This window comes from Lolium rigidum, unplaced genomic scaffold (assembly GCF_022539505.1).
Source record: "Lolium rigidum isolate FL_2022 unplaced genomic scaffold, APGP_CSIRO_Lrig_0.1 contig_58880_1, whole genome shotgun sequence".
Lineage (NCBI taxonomy): Eukaryota > Viridiplantae > Streptophyta > Magnoliopsida > Poales > Poaceae > Lolium > Lolium rigidum.
Genome location: NW_025901059.1, coordinates 43,283 through 61,257, shown reverse-complemented (window position 1 = coordinate 61,257; position 17,975 = coordinate 43,283). Strand labels below are relative to the sequence as shown.

Below are 17,975 nucleotides of genomic sequence, written 5' to 3'. Positions count from 1 at the left end.
TCTGCTGTGTGGTTGACGGTGTTAGTGCTTATTATTACCGTCTATTTTACCTGAATGGCCTCAACAACATAGCGCTGACGACATGGTTGTCTCCTATTCGACAAAGTGAGAGACTAAAAAGTCACAAACTTCTAAATATCATATCCAATGACGACATGGTTGTCTGCATTCTGTTGTCTATTCTTCTTAGCCTTTGTATCAAAGCTGACGACTCACAGATAATTCCGTGTAGAGGAATAATAATAATAATAAAAAAAGACCTATGAGCAATAGTACCCAGAGCATATTTTTTATAGAAAAAGCTAAATGAGCTTCAATCCTGTGTCCAATGAGATTTGAACTTAGGTATGAGATTTGAACTTAGGTTGCGAGGTAGCCACCAACTCAAAATAACCATCAAACCGCGGTTGAGAGGTAGCCACCAACTCAAGCTAACCATCAAACAGCCACCAACTCAAGCTAACCATCTAACCCTCTGACCATTCTCCCGTGTAGAGGAATACTCTTGTGTAAGACGGCAACACCTGCTGTTACATTTCAATTTTCCATACATAAATACCATATATAATATTTCCATACATAAATACCATATATCACCTGGCGTGAACTGTTATAAATGTAGAAAGAAAAAGATCAGGAATTGTCCAGCTGAGAAACAAGCGTAGTTAATGTGCCTAGCACTCTAGCAAGGGTGGTTGTATTTCTAACACATCATTGGCAAACGCTATTTCTGAAACTGGCGACTATATGTCAAAATTCAAGTTTCGCAACTTGAGTCTTCCGTGGCGGAAGTAAGTTCTACGTATTATATTCTTGATTCCAATGAAAAAAAGATATTGCCCAGTTGTCCATCTTACGCGTGGGGGTTTCTCGTAGGATCTAATACATACCGGAATGATTGGACAACCATTTCAAACAAATATGCTAATCTGTAGGGCAGTTTTTGGAACATTGCTTATGCTCTAACCGTACTAACTAAACTGGAACTGATTGCGTAATATAATACAGTATATGCTAAGATGTATGATTGCGCACCGAATCAATAAATGTTCCAGGCATGGAACCGCTTGTGTTTGATGTAACTGAGAACTTCAAAAGAGGAAATACTGCATTCACATAATAGAATTCTAAGCTGGTATTCTGGGGGAACTTTACCACTCTCTAAATTTCTACAGGGATTTTGCAAATCAAACTCTCTACCAACTAAGATGCTTCACTCCATTAGGAGCGTATGGCCAGAAATACTAAAGCTTCGTATTCCCATTGTCAAAGCGAGCTATCATGCCAAACTGTGATGTGACAAGTTATAATTGCCTCAAAGTTCGAATATACTCCGTATATTTTTAATCATTGTGCGCTCCATAAGGGCGGTGTAAGTGTGTAACCAACCATTGAGCAGGTAATATCTCTAATCGCGTATTGTTTTTCCCTGCAAAGCATACACACATCAATAAAATGTAGATACGCGGTACGATCATTGTGCCTGTTCATTTGTTTAAAAGTAGCGCTTTGAAGTAGTAGCTAAATGACCATTGTAAAGCTTATAATGGCCCAAGAAAGCGTAGCTAAAAGAAAGAGAAGTTGCGAATTAAGCGAGATGCTTGGTTGGTGCTATGGATTATTGTTCTATGCTAGCTAGAGGCAGGGTAAAGGCTGCTGCTTGCTGATCAGGGTTCTGCATATCTAATATGGATAATGTCTGCTTCTTTCCTGTCACAAATAATTAGTGCCTCCTGGTTAGCCAACTTGTACTGATTATGAGCATAAGGGCCCGAATACACCTGGCAGAATTAAGGGCGTGTGAGAGAACGCTCACGTGAATGTTTCCCTGCATCCTCTGATAAGTGAAGTCTATCTAATCCTAATCACCTGCCTTGTCTCTAGCTAGGACATCTTTCTTGTTGTTTGATGCCTCCCAATGGAAATGGTCCTTTGATTTTTCACAATCTCCAATGCAAAATTTTGATCTAAAAATGGTAAAAGGACCTTCATTCCGCTAAACAAGGGGTGTGGAATTTCTGGCACTAAGACAAGGTAGTAGCACCGGGTTAAATACAATAATATCATTCTTGCCTGCTCAATCCATATAACTTTTATGTGTGTTATGTCAAAATTATAAGATGTTGACTTCACCTATAATTCCAAACATTATATATCTGGATGGAGGGAATATATCCAATATTGAGTTTGCATCTAGTACCTTGTTGTGTCACATCAGTATAAATGGTAGGATTTCACATCATAGGTATTGCCATATTGATATTAGGGTTTTGGCCTGACTATTTAGCATGGCTAGTGTGGACTTGCTGAGACAACTGTGGAAGTCCTTGGATCGGAGGAGGTGGGAGATGGGTGATGATGATGATATTTGGGAACGGCATTGAGAGATATATCTTCTAATGTGTACATAGCTAGGTCCACCGGTGTGCCCTGTGTGGGACGTGATGCTCCAGTTTTGATTTAGGGTTCGTGGGGTCTAAGCCTCCACCTCTCGTATATTTATATAGGATCAACATACAATCATAGTAAAACACGGCAGGTCTCTAGGTGTTCGTATACAACACGTATACGTGACCGAGACCGTTCTCAACACACCCCTCAATCTGAACTACTAACTATTACATACAAGATTCAGATTGGACTGAAAACAGTCTAACATCTGCCGTGTAGCTGGCTTAGTAAACACATCAGCTAGTTGATCATTCGTCGAGATGAACCTAACATCTAAATCACCAGAAGCAACACGCTCTCGGACGAAATGAAAATCTATCTCAATATGCTTCGTCCTGGCATGGAAAACTGGATTTGCTCGTTAGGTATGTAGCCCCTAGATTATCACACCACGGAATGGCGGTACAGCTGTCGAGGTACTCAAGCTCCTTCAAAACGAGACTCCACCCACATAGCTTCGGCAACTCCATTACCTAAAGCTTTATACTCCGCCTCGGTACTAGATCTTGAGACAGTCGGCTGTTTCTTGGCACTCCATGAGACCAGATTTGGACCAACGAAAACAGCAAACCCAGCGGTAGACCGGCGATCATCTATGTCTCCTGCCCAATCCGCATCCGTAAAAATGCTAACACCGGTGAGATTCGACTTGCGTATACGCAGTCCTGTATCAAGTGTCCCTTTAACATACCGCAATATGCGCTTTACAGCTTCCCAATGTTGATCAGTTGGCTGAGACAGAAACTGGCACACTTTATTCACAGCAAAGGACAAATCAGGGCGGGTGAGTGTCAAATACTGTAACCCGCCAACTATGCTGCGATATCTGGTAGCATCTTCAGTACCTAGTAACATGCCAGACTCTCGGCATAATCGGTCCGAAGCAACCATAGGTGTCGAAGTGGCTCGACAATTCTCCATACTCACACGATGAAGCAAATCCAAAGCATATTTGCGCTGAGTGAGAACCATCCCCCCTGAATTGTAAGACGCCTCAAGACCAAGAAAATACGCCAAAGGACCGAGATCCTTAATAGGAAAACTGCGTAAAGCTCTCGAACCAGACGATCAACAGCAGCAGGTGTAGAACCGAGCAATAACGATATCATCCACATAGACCAGCATGTAAATCTGAACACCGTGCCGAGAAAATATAAACAGGGATGTATCAGCCTTTGACGAGACAAAACCAAGCTGAAAAAGACGTCCACTCAACCGAGCATACCGGGCACGGGGAGACCGCTTAAGACCATAGAGAGCACGCTGAAGTTTGCACACATGAGAAGGATACCGAGCATCCTCAAAACCGGGGGGTTGTTGCATGTAGACATCCTCAGTCAGATAACCATGCAAGAACGCATTACTGACATCAACCTGGCGAAGTATCCAGCCACGCGAAACAGCAAGAGACAGCACTAGACGAACAGTTGCAGGTTTGACGACAGGACTGAAAGTGTCGCCATAATCAATACCGTGCTGTTGAGTGAATCCACGAGCAACCAGTCTAGCCTTGTACTTATCAATGGAACCATCTGGTCGTTGCTTGGTCTTAAACACCCATTTGCTGCCTACAATATTAACTCCTGGAGGACGAGGTACCAACTTCCAGGTATTAGTGTGACAGAGAGCAGCAAACTCATCGGACATAGCGATACGCCATGCAGGATCACGGAAAGCATCAGTATGCGAAACAGGAGTCGCAAAGAAAGCCCGGCGAGATGGATCATAACGAACTGTACCGTCCGTGTATTCTTTCGGTCGTCGTGTAGCATCCCGGGTACGAGTCACCATAGGATGCACGGAAGAAGTAGAGGCAGGCGTCGCAGGCGTGTGTGTCGACGAGATACTGGAGTGCTCAGCAGATGCACTAGGCACAGAAGAGGCACCGGCCGAGTCGGCCGTCTGGGCCGAGGACGGCCCAGTGGCGGAAACTGGGGACGGCCCAGCTGGGGGATCCGTGCCGCCATGCACGTCAATCGCCCGCTCGCCATGCACGTCGGCCGCCTGCTCTCCTCGCACGTCGGTCGCCGAGGCAGGATCCTGCGCAACATGATCAGCAGTGCTACCAGAGGGATTAGTAGTCAAATATGTCAGGTCATAATTTCGCACAGAAACACTAGTAGCCGGTTCGGAAGACGGAAAAGTGATAGCTTCAGCAAGAGTAGACACGTCAACAGTAACAACGGGGGTGGCAAACGGAAAAACAGACTCATCAAAGACAACGTCTCGAGAAATATAGATCCGCCCAGTGGATTGATCAAGACACTTGTAGCCTTTATGCATAGGACTATAACCAAGGAACACACACATCTTGGATCGAAACTCGAGTTTATGAGTGTTATACTTGCGAAGACTAGGCCAACAAGCACAGCCAAAAATACGAAGAAAATCATAATTAGGCTGAATATGGAAAAGACGCTGAATAGGAGTGTCTTGACGAAGCACCGGTGTAGGCATGCGATTAATAAGATAACATGCAGTGAGAAAGGCTTCATCCCAATATCGCAACGGGAGAGAGGAGTGGGCTAACAAGGTAAGACCAGTTTCGACCAAGTGACGGTGTTTGCGCTCAGCAATGCCATTCTGTTGAGAGGTGTGTGGACATGAGACTCTGTGAGAAATACCGGTGCGCTGAAAATAGCTATGCAACCGATGATATTCACCCCCCAATCAGACTGGACGGCGCGGATCTTAGTGTTCAAGAGACGCTCAACATGGGCTTGGAAAGCATAAAACACCTGCTCAACATCTGACTTATTCTTGAGAAGATATATCCAGCAAAAACGAGAGTAGTCATCGATAAAACTCACATAATACTTAAACCCCCCCGAAGAAGCACGGGCAGGCCCCCACACATCAGAATGAATTAATTCAAGGGGCTCAGTAGAAACACGGGTAGAGGCATTATATGATAACTGATGACTTTTACCACGTTGACAAGCATCACAAACTAGAGTTGAATTGTCTGAAGGAGAACACAAAAGACCACTTTGCCTAACAATAGAGCTAACGACATTTTTTGTAGGATGACCAAGACGCTGGTGCCAATGAGATGACGTGACCACGACGGCTGGATGCCGCATGACGCGCCGAAGAAGGCCGAGGCTCGGCCGAGCGGAAGAGGATAGAGACCACCTTGACTTCTACCGCGAAGAAGAACCTTCCTCGTGACCTTGTGCTTAACAAGGAAAAAGTAACGATGAAACTCAATAAAGATAGGATTATACGTGACAAGACGATAAACAGACAAAAGATGCTTGACTAATATTTGGAACATGAAGGATGTTATTCAAGCGAAGAGATGAACCGGCTATAGTAGAATTTCCAATGTGCGAAATAGACAAACCTGAACCATTTGCTACTTGAACTTGATCCTTGCCAGCATAGGGAGCGCGAACATGCGGACGCTCGAGATCGCTTGTCGAGATGATCGGTCGCACCGAGTCCATGACCCGGTGCCCGAGTCGTTGGAAGTTGACGCCGAATTGCCGGACCGAGTGTTGGGGTAGTAGTCATGATCGAAACGCTGGCGACAATCTTGGGCCTCATGACCCCAATTCTTGCGGATCGCGGCACTTGGGACGCCAGCGGCGCCGGCCGTTGTAGCCTCCCCCACCACCGCCGCCACCATTGTTGCGGCGACGATCCTGACCACCCTGGCCCTGCTGCTGCTGCTGCGGGTAGCCGCCTGAAGGACGACCGCCAGATGTGCGACCAGTATCTTGCACGTACGGGCGGTTCACCGGGGGAGCGTTGGAGCGCATCGTGGCATTGGCCGACGACGTCCACTCCTCATTATCAGCTTGCTGCGAGAGCTGCAGCGCTTCAAAGTTCAGCACCATAGAATAGAAGGCTGGCGGCGGTCACCGGAGTGGTGACAACATTAAGCGACGCCGCGATCGGGTTGAAGTCCTTCCCCAAGCCGGTGAGCATATAGTCAATGATCTCGTCGTCTTGGAGCGGAAAACCAGCGGCGGTCATGGAGTCGGCCAAGGCTTTGACCTTGTGCATATACTCGCCGGCGGACATGTCGCCCTTCCTCGGCGCTCGGATCCGGCGCCGGATATGCCGCACGCTCGCTGCGGCTCGAGCTGAGAACATGGCGTGGATCGCCGTCCACACCTCGGCGGCCGTCGTGCAGCCGAGGAGTTGGCTCGCTATGTCCTCCGTCATGGAGGAGAGGAGCACACCTTTGACCTTCTGGTCCCGAGTCCACCACGTCGCATACGCGGGTTGGGCACGGCCCGAGCGGCATCACCTGCCCCCTCGGTGATGGTCGGGCCGGAGCGACGGCTGTCCCGTCGAGGAAGCCGTGAAGGGACGCGCCTGAGAGGTTGGTGAGGGAGAGAACCCTCCATAGGGCAAAGTTCCCTTTGTCGAGGCGGATCGCGATCGGAGTGACCGCGGCGGGAGCAGCTGCAACCGGAGGAGAGACGATCGGCCCGAGGGCGGTGGAGGCCTGGGCAGAGGTGGTCGTCATCGCCATTGGAGAAGCGACGGAGAGGAGATCGATCTCGTGGGGCTCGGTTTCGGCGGCTGCGATGGGGCTGCGATGTGGCTCTGATACCAAGTTTTGAGCCGAGATCTGAGTACCAAGCTTTCCAGAATTGTGGTATATATGTGCTAGTGGTTCTTGATGATCATGATCTTTTGGCAATTTCTTCTACTTAGAGCATCTCGTTGATGTTAATTAATATTTCATTTTGTAAGACATTAGACTCGTTTAGGTTTATTCACAGTTAAAACGATGTATGCGGTTTTAATGAATGGACACATTCGTTTTCTTAGAAAGTATCTCTAGAAGCTGAAAATCACACTAAATATAAAAGTTTTTATGTGGTTCTTAAATAAAGAAGAAGTCCTTCTTACACGGGATACTTTAGCTAAAAAGAATTCGAACGGGGTACGAAATGTTGTTTCTGTGATTCGGAGGAGACAATGAATCATCTTTTTTTTATCTATTTTCCTTTTGCTAAATTAGTTCGGCGTATTGTTTATGCCACTTTTGATATTCCACCGCCAACTAATATTACCAACCTGTTTGGAAATTGGTTGAATGATATCGACACAAAAACTAAGTCTAAATTCACATTGGTGTTTCAGCTTTAGTTTGGTCGATAACTGTTGTAATAATATTGTATTTAACAGAAAAGATTCTAAAATTATTTTGGAGGTTATTCATATGGCTTTACACTAGATTCAGCTATGGTGTTTCCTATCCTGGAGGATCGGCGGGAAATTATGGTTACTGGGTGCGACCGGCTGCTGATGATTACACATGATATCTTCTATCGGGCTACCTGGTGGCATAGTAATAGATTACAAGATGTCTAGCACTAGAAAATCCTATTTTCTTTTTTGATGGTTCATTTTTGTATCGACCCTTTCTGATTCATGATTTGTAAACTTCGAATTTTGCATGATACTTCTAATAGAAAACTGTGTGCATATGCTGATGATGCAGAGGCCGAAGCATCCACATTTTGAAAAAAAGAAAGAATAAACGTGTAAAGTGCACTCTTCGAACATCATCACAACCACGCACTAAGTTCGAGCAATGCTTTCGGTTTTATTTTATTTTTTAAAAGAAGAGCTTCCTCGTTCTGCACCCATTACATAACCATTTTTCATTTCAGTTTTATGTAGTAACATGGATTAACGGAATCGAATGCAGAATCCTGGTGCTTTTGGGTGCTCAAAATGTCTCCATGCCCAATACAAAAGAACCGCAGACTAGACTACACACTTCTGACTATATGCTGGCGTTGATCGGCCAACGATGTGGTTGTTCGATGTCAACTTGGGGACTTTCTTGAGTTGTGACCCTTCCTTTATAGCATGACGCATGGGTACTAGGTGTCAGAAAAGAAGAAGAGAGTGACCCATAGGCATAGATTGTCAAATGCTGAGCACGTAAGCAGGGTGGCGTGTTCACTTCAAGCTCGTCACTGCGACATTAAGAAGTCTGTGTTGTCCTACGAAACAAAATAATGCCACGCGAATGAGTACAGGTGAGTCGTGATCCGACCATGTGAATCAGGCACATGGCCGTCCGGAAGTCATTTCTTACTAATTTTCTTTTGCAACGAAGGCAAAAACTTTGTCTCATCGTATTAATTAAGAACATAATGCCCAGTTTATTAGTTGAAAATCAGGTAAAAATCGTCACAAACACCCTCCCGACCATCATAAAAACAGCCGCCCGAAGGCACACCTAGCCAATCTGGCTTTTTTTTCGATAAAGGGAATATATTAATATCAAGAGATACCAATTACACCCGGTCTCTGCAACAACGCACCACCCTAATGGCACTACGGATGCACACAGCCAAAAAAAACGAAAAGAAAACTAAGAAACAAAAGTCCCGCTACAGTATCACGGACCTAACAATAGCAATACATCCACCACCATGACAACACCTGAATTGCAGACTCTCCAAAAAATGACGCCTCCAAGAAGGGAACAGTGCTCCAACACCGTCGTCGCCCGATCAAAGATCTTAGGTTTTCACCCTGAAGATAGTCCCCACTCTCAAAACAATGCCTCCACCAAGGTCACTGCCAGGCACAACCAATTAAGGCCGGACCTTGGATTTTCACCCTCGAAAGGTAGGACTCGCGCTTCACATGTGTTGTCGCCCCCACTTTCATACCGCTGCTGTGAAGCCCGGACACCAAGCAAGCCCCTCAACAGCGCGGAGACTTGAACCTCCCTTAGCTAGTCCTCCCCTCCGGCCTTCATGAAATTCTCTTCTTCTGACTTTCATCATGGATCCATAGTCACTTGATGTCAACACAGAAAAAGAGCTTCGCGCCGCTCCCTCCAGAACCAAACGGTCGGAATAAACGCATGGGTGCGCACGACCGAATACCTCTGATCCAGCAAACTCCAGGCAAAGCACTGTTACATTCGCCGGCAGAGCCTTCCGGAACTCAACCCTCAGGCCAGATCACGAGTCCAAGCCTCCGGTAGGTCCTCCTCTTCACGCAAGAGAGGCCCTAGGAGCCAACCTGGCTACTGACAAAAGCCGCAAACATACCATCGAAACGAGGTTTGTCGTTGAGGTTGCCCACCGATTTCATCGATGAGCCAACGACTCCAATTTCATCGAGGAACGACCAACAGAGAGGTTATCACCGCTGCTGCCTCATGAAGCACATGTTGACCTATGCCAAACAATTGACCCTTAACGCAAAAGAATGGTAGCCCCGATTTTGGTGACGAGCTCCGGAGAGGAGATGTGCAAGATCTGCGCCGATGAAGATCTTCACACATAGACTTCTCTTCACCGCTCATCGTCGCCACACGCCACCGAGGTGGTAGCTCCAACTTCATAGCATGGGAAGTCCAAGAGGAATACGAGTCAAATACGCCGGAACAAGAGCCAACGAACAAGATCTTGCCGCAACTACACCATCGCTCATCGCCATTGTTGTTGTCACGATAGCGAGCACGCGGAGCCCTGCACCCACCACCGAATCCATCCGTTGGTCCCTCCGGCCGATGCACATCTCCAAAGATAATTACCCTAGTGCGGAACGACTTAGGAGTACCGCCATTATCCGATCCATGGATCTAGGGTTCCCTAGAGGAAGCATAAGGAAGAGAGGAAGCTTCACCTTGATGATGCCTTCAGGAAAGAGACAGTGCCCAAAGCACCTCCATCGCCGGCTCTGGCCACTAGCCTAAAAAAAGTTTTCACCCGGATCCGCTCCCGAAGACCTCCATGGCTCCATCCTGCGCATTGGACATTTGGACCAACCACTGCACAACTTAACCACCAGGAGAACTCCTTGCTCTGCACCATCCTTGTGCAGACTTTGCGCGTGTGGGCACCATTGCCGCCAGCAGCGGCACCGCACCACACCACATCCCTCCAGCGCCCGATCCCCACAGGAGCAGCCGCCATCTCCTCAACAACGTTGCACCACATGCCCACAACAACCCACCTCCATCCGCTCTCATCTTCAGCCCGCATGAGAAACATTCCTGGTACACATACTCATACACAGACACTTGACAAAGCAGGTGGGCCGCTTAACATGGGCTAGCCTACACATGTGTAGGAATGTGAGTATCAATATTTGAAATCTTGTGGGCACAGCTTTTTTTTATCAAATTATTTTTTATTAATATCAAAAGGGTTAGCTCGGCTTTACATAACAAAGTTGCACACAACCCAAAAGCATACCATAGAAGTTTTTCATAAGCTCTTAACATGCGACATTAAGAAGAAAACATACTATCAATGTTTATACTTCTAGTACCGGACAACTTGTTAATCTATCTAATTTTCATTACATTCAGCCCCTCTTGCTCACAAGGTACACAATAGGAGATTCGTTCAGTCTTAAAAGTTTGACTTGTCACGAATTTTATATGCCCATTCATTAATTGGAACAGAGGGAGTACAAGAACCAAGAAATGACAACAATTGTAACCCTAGCTATGAAGAACACCAATTCATCGTCATGATAGCCGGTCACATAAATCTTTATACTTTCGAATCGGTGGGAGGTCGTCGTTATCCTCCAGTCCACTGGTGCTGCCATGGATCGATGCACCATGGGAAGGAGGATCCCACAATGTTAGTGCCAACCTTAGCTACTCACTCCGCTGCTCATCCCACAATAGATCTGGCCGAAGAGGAGGCAGGATGCGCTCGCCGCCGATGGACCTCTTCCTTCGTTCTCGCCTCCTGGGCCACCTTCTCCCAAGATCGACCAAATTTGGCCCGAGAGGAGAGGAGGAGCTGCCGTGCCCTGATACAACGGACGCGCTCTCGCGCCTAAGAGGAGAGAGAGAAAGAGAGAGAGAGAGAGGTAGTTCTCCGTGAGTGACGCCGTCAGGCCACATCCAGATGAGGAGAGAGTGACGTGGAGAAGTTTCTGAGAGTTACAAAGTAGTAGTATATAATGCCTTAGAACCATCGACAACGGGAAATTACGTGTCCATGTTTGTGTTGAAGACCACTAGCCCACCTTGAAGTGAAAACGAGCAAGATCGCCATTTCCGAGGAGAGTCCATGGGAGAATGGTGGCGCTACAAATATGTAGGGGAGCTACTTCTGCGTCGATCGAGTTGCAATCCTATTTTTTCAGCTTCCATGGGTTCTTTTTTCTAATTTGTAAAAAAGGTTTTTTTTTCCACTATGAAACACATGTTTAGCTTGTAAATATTTGTCTCCTCTTCTTAATAAACAAACGGTGTTCTGCTAGGTTTTCCCAAAAATAAAACAATAGCAACTGATCCTTAGTTGACACTGGCTAGCTAGCTTTCGTTATTATGATTTCATAGTTTTCCTGACATGTAATTAGGTTATGATTTCAGTTCGCCTGTCCACGTCATGAAAGAACGGACATCTGTGGTTCCTGTTCTAGACTGCTAGTGTTTTCACTCAATGATCGAATAAGTTAGGTTATGATTTTGGGTCGCCTCTCTGCTTCAGAGAGCAAGGAAGTGTCATAAGAGATACACTCCCGTGGATCCGACTGTCCAAACCTGTTCTAAACCACCGGAATGGGAATGCGATTTTTCTGTGCAATTCATCTGTTAAGAGGTCCTTATCCACTCTTTCTTTAGCTTATTTTGTTTACATGCACAGGGCGTCTGTAATCGTTGATTTGGACTGTTGGAATGTTTGCATCACATGTAGGGCCCATGCAAGCACACACGCAACTTAGTTTAAAGCTAACCACGACAAAAATAAGTGTGCAAATACATTTTTTTGCATAGGTGCAAAAGTATGGGGGTTGGGATAGGATTTGGGACTCAGAGTCTCACGGCAACAACCCATGCATATCATCCAGCCCATCACCCAAGCTTTGCCAATGCATGCATGCAACCACCGATGTCTTTCTTGAGACAAAGATAAAGCTTGGGAACAATCCCAATCATAGCATCTGTTGTGTGGTCTATTTCAGGTAGTGGCAGTTGACTGCACCGGATGCTTTGCCTTTATCTATTCGCTTGCTAACCTACCGCATAAAAAACAGACCGAAAACTGGAAAGCTAAAGGGGGTTAATTAATCAGACAATCACAAGATGACATAATCAAAGAGTTGGTGTCGATGTCGACCAATGTCATGCATGCATGAGTATGAAACTATGAACAAGATAGGCGCCTTTGTTTCTTTTGCCATGCAATATACGCTTATGCATGAAAAGCACGGCCAAACATCTACACGTTGGACCGTCATGACGTGTTGAAAACTTGTTTTTAAAGTTTCGTTAAACCCTTGTGTGTGTGAAACATACAAAACAGTTAATGACAAGCATTGGCACACATGTTCCATTAACAAATGGGGTCTATCTGCACTTCTGCAGCATGAAGCTACCTGCCGGTTTACCCATTAAAATCTATGTCAAATCCTTATATGTGAAACATATACCTAGCACTGTCAAGCATGTAAACACATGTTCCATTAAAAATGGGGTTCCCTCTAAAAAGGGGGGTTCATCTACAGCCTAAATAAACTGAAAATCTCGGTAGCTAGGGACCGGTTGAGGTTTTTCTGGTTGCTACCGGCAGGTTTGATCAATTAAATTGTATGCCACCAATTAGATTTTTTGACATGGTCTACACTCTAGAAACCCCTACTGTATTATGAGCAACGGGAATGCATTGGAGACGAACTATATTCAAACACTCGGACGGTTCTACACTAAATAATTCGTGACGCGTGAAGGCGCGAGTGTCAATATCTATCGAAGAGCATGACGATGCATGGTTCTAATAAAGCTAACTGAAAAACAAGGCATAAACAAGCACTAAACAAAGCACAAATCAGCTGGTACGGTGGAGCATATATTCGCACCCGAAAACACTGGCTTTATTAGCCAAGGCTTCTTCTTCCTCCTCTTCTTTTCCCTTTTCTTCTATGGCCTACACGGCCACGGCTTGCCGGCCACCACCACCATCTTCCACACTTGTCGTGTACCCATCCACAGCGGCTGCTCTCCGAGCCTACCCGGCCCAATCATGCGATGTGACCTGATCTTCCAGCTATATATGCTGACCTCCAACCAACGTATCCATCAGCGACGTCGTCCTCTTAACTCCTAAACCCTCTCAACCTCTCAAACTCAACTCTCAAGCAACCTTCTTCCCGAACAGTCTCACACGCCGGTACGCTGACCATGGGGGAGGTCGCCGCGGAGCTGCTGTACAACATGGCGCCGCTGGCTCTGTCCGGCGCCGGCGGATTGGAGGTCGGAAGCTGTACGCCGCTGCTCGCGGAGCTCAGGGTGCGTGTCTTCTTCCTCCCTGGGTTGGATTGTGGCCAGGCTTTGTGTTGTCGAGTGCTGTGTGGTTTGATCGATACATGTATGCGCGTGCAGCAATTGTGGGGGGAGATAGGAAAGAGCCGGGAGGAGAGGGAGCGGATGGTGCACGAGCTGGAGGCGGAGTGCATGCGGGTCTACCGCCGCAAGGTCGACGAGGCCACCGGCGAGAGGGCGTTGCTGCACCAGTCGCTCGCCGCCAGCGAGGCCGAGATCGCCGCGCTCACCGCCGCCCTCGGCGCCGAAAACACCACGCAGTTCAAGGTATGCAAGACTACAAGATCGCCCGCAACAATTCAATTCTCTTCTCTCTTTCAGTACTTTCTTTCACGGTTTTACTGTTTCATGCACAGCTACTGCCACCAACAAATAATTATTTCTTTGTTGATGTTAATAACCATTTGATCTTAACAAATGAGGATTAGGATGGATGAATAATATAAAGATTAAAAAAACAATTGAGGATTAGTGTAAATACAAAGAGAAAAAATCATGAGCTAATATTATACACCATAAAATTTATCATAGAAGGAAAACAATTGCCTTAGCTCATATTTATGCTTTATTACACCATTTACCTTCTTTAACAATTTTCCTTGACCTGATAGCTGCAGACATGCATACAACATGACTCATGTGTGGTATCTTACTCGGATGACACCAAACAAAATATTAGAAATAACTACTAAAATCCTGAATTACAAGTCACATTTTTTAAACTGAAATTTTAGTGATGTTTTTTCCAAAAAAAATTGTGGGAGATATTTTTTGTAATCTGAATATGAATTTAAATATTTTTTTACAACATTGGGAATTAAACTGAAATTTGAACATAAGTGAACTTAATAATATATATAAAATTATAATTCCTTAACAAATTTATAGAGGAGCAAATATGATAATAAAATATTTTAGTTTAATGCAAGGTAAAAATATATTTATAATGTAGCCTACAAAAATATAGTCGATTATGCTTTTAAAAAAGTCGATCTTGATTTTTATTTTATTGATTCTGCTCATATAAATACGGTGTAACCAACTACTCCTACTTAGAAATTAGGCAAACAATTTTCTAATTGGGTCATGTATTTAATTTGTTCACTGAAACAATTAAAATCTTCATCGATTTGTGAAACTTAGCTTACTTTTCCGATATATGTATCTTTAGGTGAACAAATGGACCGTGTCGCTGAATGAGCGGATGTTGTCTGCGACGGCTCTGCTGGAAGAACTGAGGACGATGAGAGCAGAACGGAGCAAGCAGTTCGCGGACATTCGGTCAGAGATCGAGAAGATCACAGCCGAGATTGCAGGCAGGAGCCACGGCTACGACTCATCCCCCAGGGCCGGCGACGGCCATGACCTTACGGTCAGGAGGCTGAACGAGCACAAAGCACGCTTGTCGAATCTTCAGAAAGAGAAGGTACGGTGACTGTAATTCATCCTGTAAAGGCAAAAAACATTGTTCTGAAACTTCAGAATCTCACTACAGTTTTTCAGTTGGTATCAACTGGTACAAAAGGATTAAGTAAATTACATTGAATATCTTTTCCTGCATGACAGTTAACATAACTTTAAGAGGATGTCCCTTTCATAGTACAATAAGCTCTTCTTCATAATATTTAATCTCGTTTTGTGGTCGACGGACCTGTGAGCAACTCGAAGGGCAGACGGCCGACAGACCTGTCAACAACTAGTTGCTAGTACAACATAAAGTTTAGGTCGTTGCTGTTAAGTTGGCTAATCAGTCGATTCATAATTTCATATACATCGTCCTAACTCCTAACCATTATCCAAGCGATATTTAAATCTTGAAAAAAATCCAAGGATTGTGACTCTTGCATGTAGATTCTCCACTGTCTTTATCAATAATTGTCAACATCTCAACTTAACTGACGCGTACGCTGATGCTGCCTTTTGTAGTCGGATCGTCTGCACAAGGTCCTGGAGCACGTGACGGAGGTGCACTCCCTGTGCGACGTGCTGGGCGAGGACTTCATCGCGATCGTGAACGAGGTCCACCCGGGGCTGCACGAGGCCGACCCCGGCAAACCCACCAGCATCAGCGACACCACGCTCACCAGCCTCTCCCAGGTCGTCGCCATGCTCACCTCCGAGAAGACCAAGCGATCAGCCATGGTACACAGTCTCCTTCACCTACCCTGCTTCCAGTCTGCTGCATTCTTAATTTCTTATCAGGCACTGACAAAGTGACAATGATGCGCAGTTGCGTGAAGCCGTGCTGCCACTGGTGGAGCTGTGGGACCTGATGGACTCACCGGAGGAGGAGCGACGGGGCTTCAGGAAGGCGGCGGCCGTCCTGAGGCCCGCCAAGGACGAGGCGCTGTCGTCCGGCGTGCTGTCCATGGCGACCATAAAGAAGACCGGGGAGGAGGTGGAGAGGATGACGAGGCTCAAGGCCGGCCGGATGAAGGAGCTCGTGCTCAAGCGGAGGCTGGAGCTGGAGAACATCTGCCGGAGCATGCACGTCGAGCCCGACGCCAGCACCGTGCCCGAGAAATCCATCGCCCTGATCGACTCCGGTACGTTCGGGTTCAGACTTTCAGAGTGCAGAGTGCAGACAGAGTTTCTAGCTCAGTTACTGATTTCTTTTGAGATGGAAGATTAACTTTAGTTAACCAGACTATTGGTAAATCTAATGTTGATTGCAACTTGTATATCAGGCCTTGTGAACCCCTCTGAGCTCATGGCCAGCATCGACGACCAGATAACGAAGGCCAAGGAAGAGCACCAGTCCAGGAAAGACATCATGGAGAAGATCAACAAGTGGCTGCTGGCCTGTGATGAAGAGAAATGGCTTGAAGAGCACAACTTGGTATGTCCAAATATGTAACAAATTAAACTTGTACATTTGAATGCATTGGACACTGATTTCTTGGAGCTGAAAATAAAGGGATCTCATCTGTTGGTTTCAGGATGAGAACAGATTCAACACTGGCAGGACTGCACGTCAGAACCTGAAACGCGCTGAGAAAGCGAGGGTCATCATCATGAAGATTCCAGGTGTGTACATTTGATTTTAATGAAACATCGAACCAACTTAACTGCCCCCTTGTTCAAGTTAAACATCTGGTAATTCAAAAGATGTTTGAGCAAAGATAAACCCATTGTCCATTGATCTGCAGCTATTGTTGATAACCTGATCAGTCGAACACTGGCATGGGAGAGCGAAAGAAAGAAGCCTTTTCTGTACGACGGGGTAAGCTAAGCTTCAGTTCTAGTAGCGTTCTGCTAGCTTCTGCAGTAACATATTTTTAGAATTTTAGATCGAAGTGCGCAGAACATTTCATAGCAGTATATGAACTGTTTGCATTTCTTACTATGTACAGGCTCGCCTAGTGGCCGTGTTAGAAGAGCACAAGCAAGCCAGGCTGAAGCAGGAAGAGGAGAGGAGGCGACTCAGGGTAAATCATCAAACATGCTTGTTCTTATTGCATTCAGTTTGCACTTGCAAGAACAAACCAACTGACAACACTAGCTGGAATTGTGAACTGACCCAAACTATGTACGTGTTGCAGGAGCAGAAGAAGCTGCGGACTCTGTTCAGCGAGAAGGAGGCGATGCCACGCCTGAAGAGACCCGGCGGCAGCTTCGGCAGGACGCCGGAGCCGAGCACCATGAACCGCAAGAGGGTCGAGGCCGGCAGGCTCACGTGCTCCGCTCCGTCGATGCGCAGCAGCGGCACCAGCAGCAGCGGGTCGAGCTGCGGCGGCGGAGGTCGTTCCTCGGCCGAGCTCATCAGGCCGCGGTCGTCGGCGGCGGGGGCCGGCCACTGCGGCGAGTTCCTGCAGGGCGCGAGGCGGCTCTCGTCCGCGGCGTCGTTCAACTACGTTGCCGTATCCAAGGGAGGCGGCATGTCTTCTTCGTTCGCGGCAACGTCCTGATTCTGTCGCAGCTGCCAGCTTCTGCGCGTTCTTTCATCTTGTTCTTTGACAGAGAAATCGTTTAGGATTGTGCATTGCAGTGGATTTGGTTGATTTCATAGTGATGATGCTTTTTGTTACGGGGGTCTTGTTAATGCGGGCGATGTTCTTTCATGACCGAGTGTTCGTGTGTAAATATTTCGACGGTTGAAATTGGCGAGAAATTGTGCAACTTTGCTAGAAGTGAGTCTGAATTCTGGAATCTGTTTGTGGAAGAAAACGTGTAGTTTAGAGCGACTGCAGTGTCACGTCCTCTGGCAACCCGGGAGAGCCCAATGTCAGTATTGCGAGTCTTG

At 46.4% G+C, this 17,975-nt stretch overlaps 1 protein-coding gene across 1 annotated transcript; it reads left to right on the top strand.

Moving 5' to 3' along the window:
- Positions 1 to 13,591: 13,591 nt before the first annotated feature.
- Positions 13,592 to 17,773, top strand: LOC124681904 (65-kDa microtubule-associated protein 6-like). Its single transcript, XM_047216680.1, has 10 exons — positions 13,592 to 13,699; positions 13,793 to 13,999; positions 14,904 to 15,158; positions 15,659 to 15,874; positions 15,963 to 16,278; positions 16,420 to 16,571; positions 16,672 to 16,759; positions 16,882 to 16,955; positions 17,086 to 17,160; positions 17,275 to 17,773. The coding sequence occupies exons 1-10, from the start codon at positions 13,592 to 13,594 to the stop codon at positions 17,638 to 17,640; spliced, it is 1,857 nt and encodes a 618-aa protein (XP_047072636.1). The 3' UTR covers positions 17,641 to 17,773.
- The last annotated feature ends 202 nt before the right edge of the window (positions 17,774 to 17,975 follow it).

Bases quoted from the DNA above. Each gene is read 5' to 3' on its own strand.
- LOC124681904 (XM_047216680.1), top strand. From the start codon at position 13,592: ATGGGGGAGGTCGCCGCGGAGCTGCTGTACAACATGGCGCCGCTGGCT. The intron at 14,000-14,903 runs GTATGCAAGACT...ATGTATCTTTAG, and splicing joins AAAACACCACGCAGTTCAAG to GTGAACAAATGGACCGTGTC. The intron at 15,875-15,962 runs GTACACAGTCTC...AATGATGCGCAG, and splicing joins AGACCAAGCGATCAGCCATG to TTGCGTGAAGCCGTGCTGCC.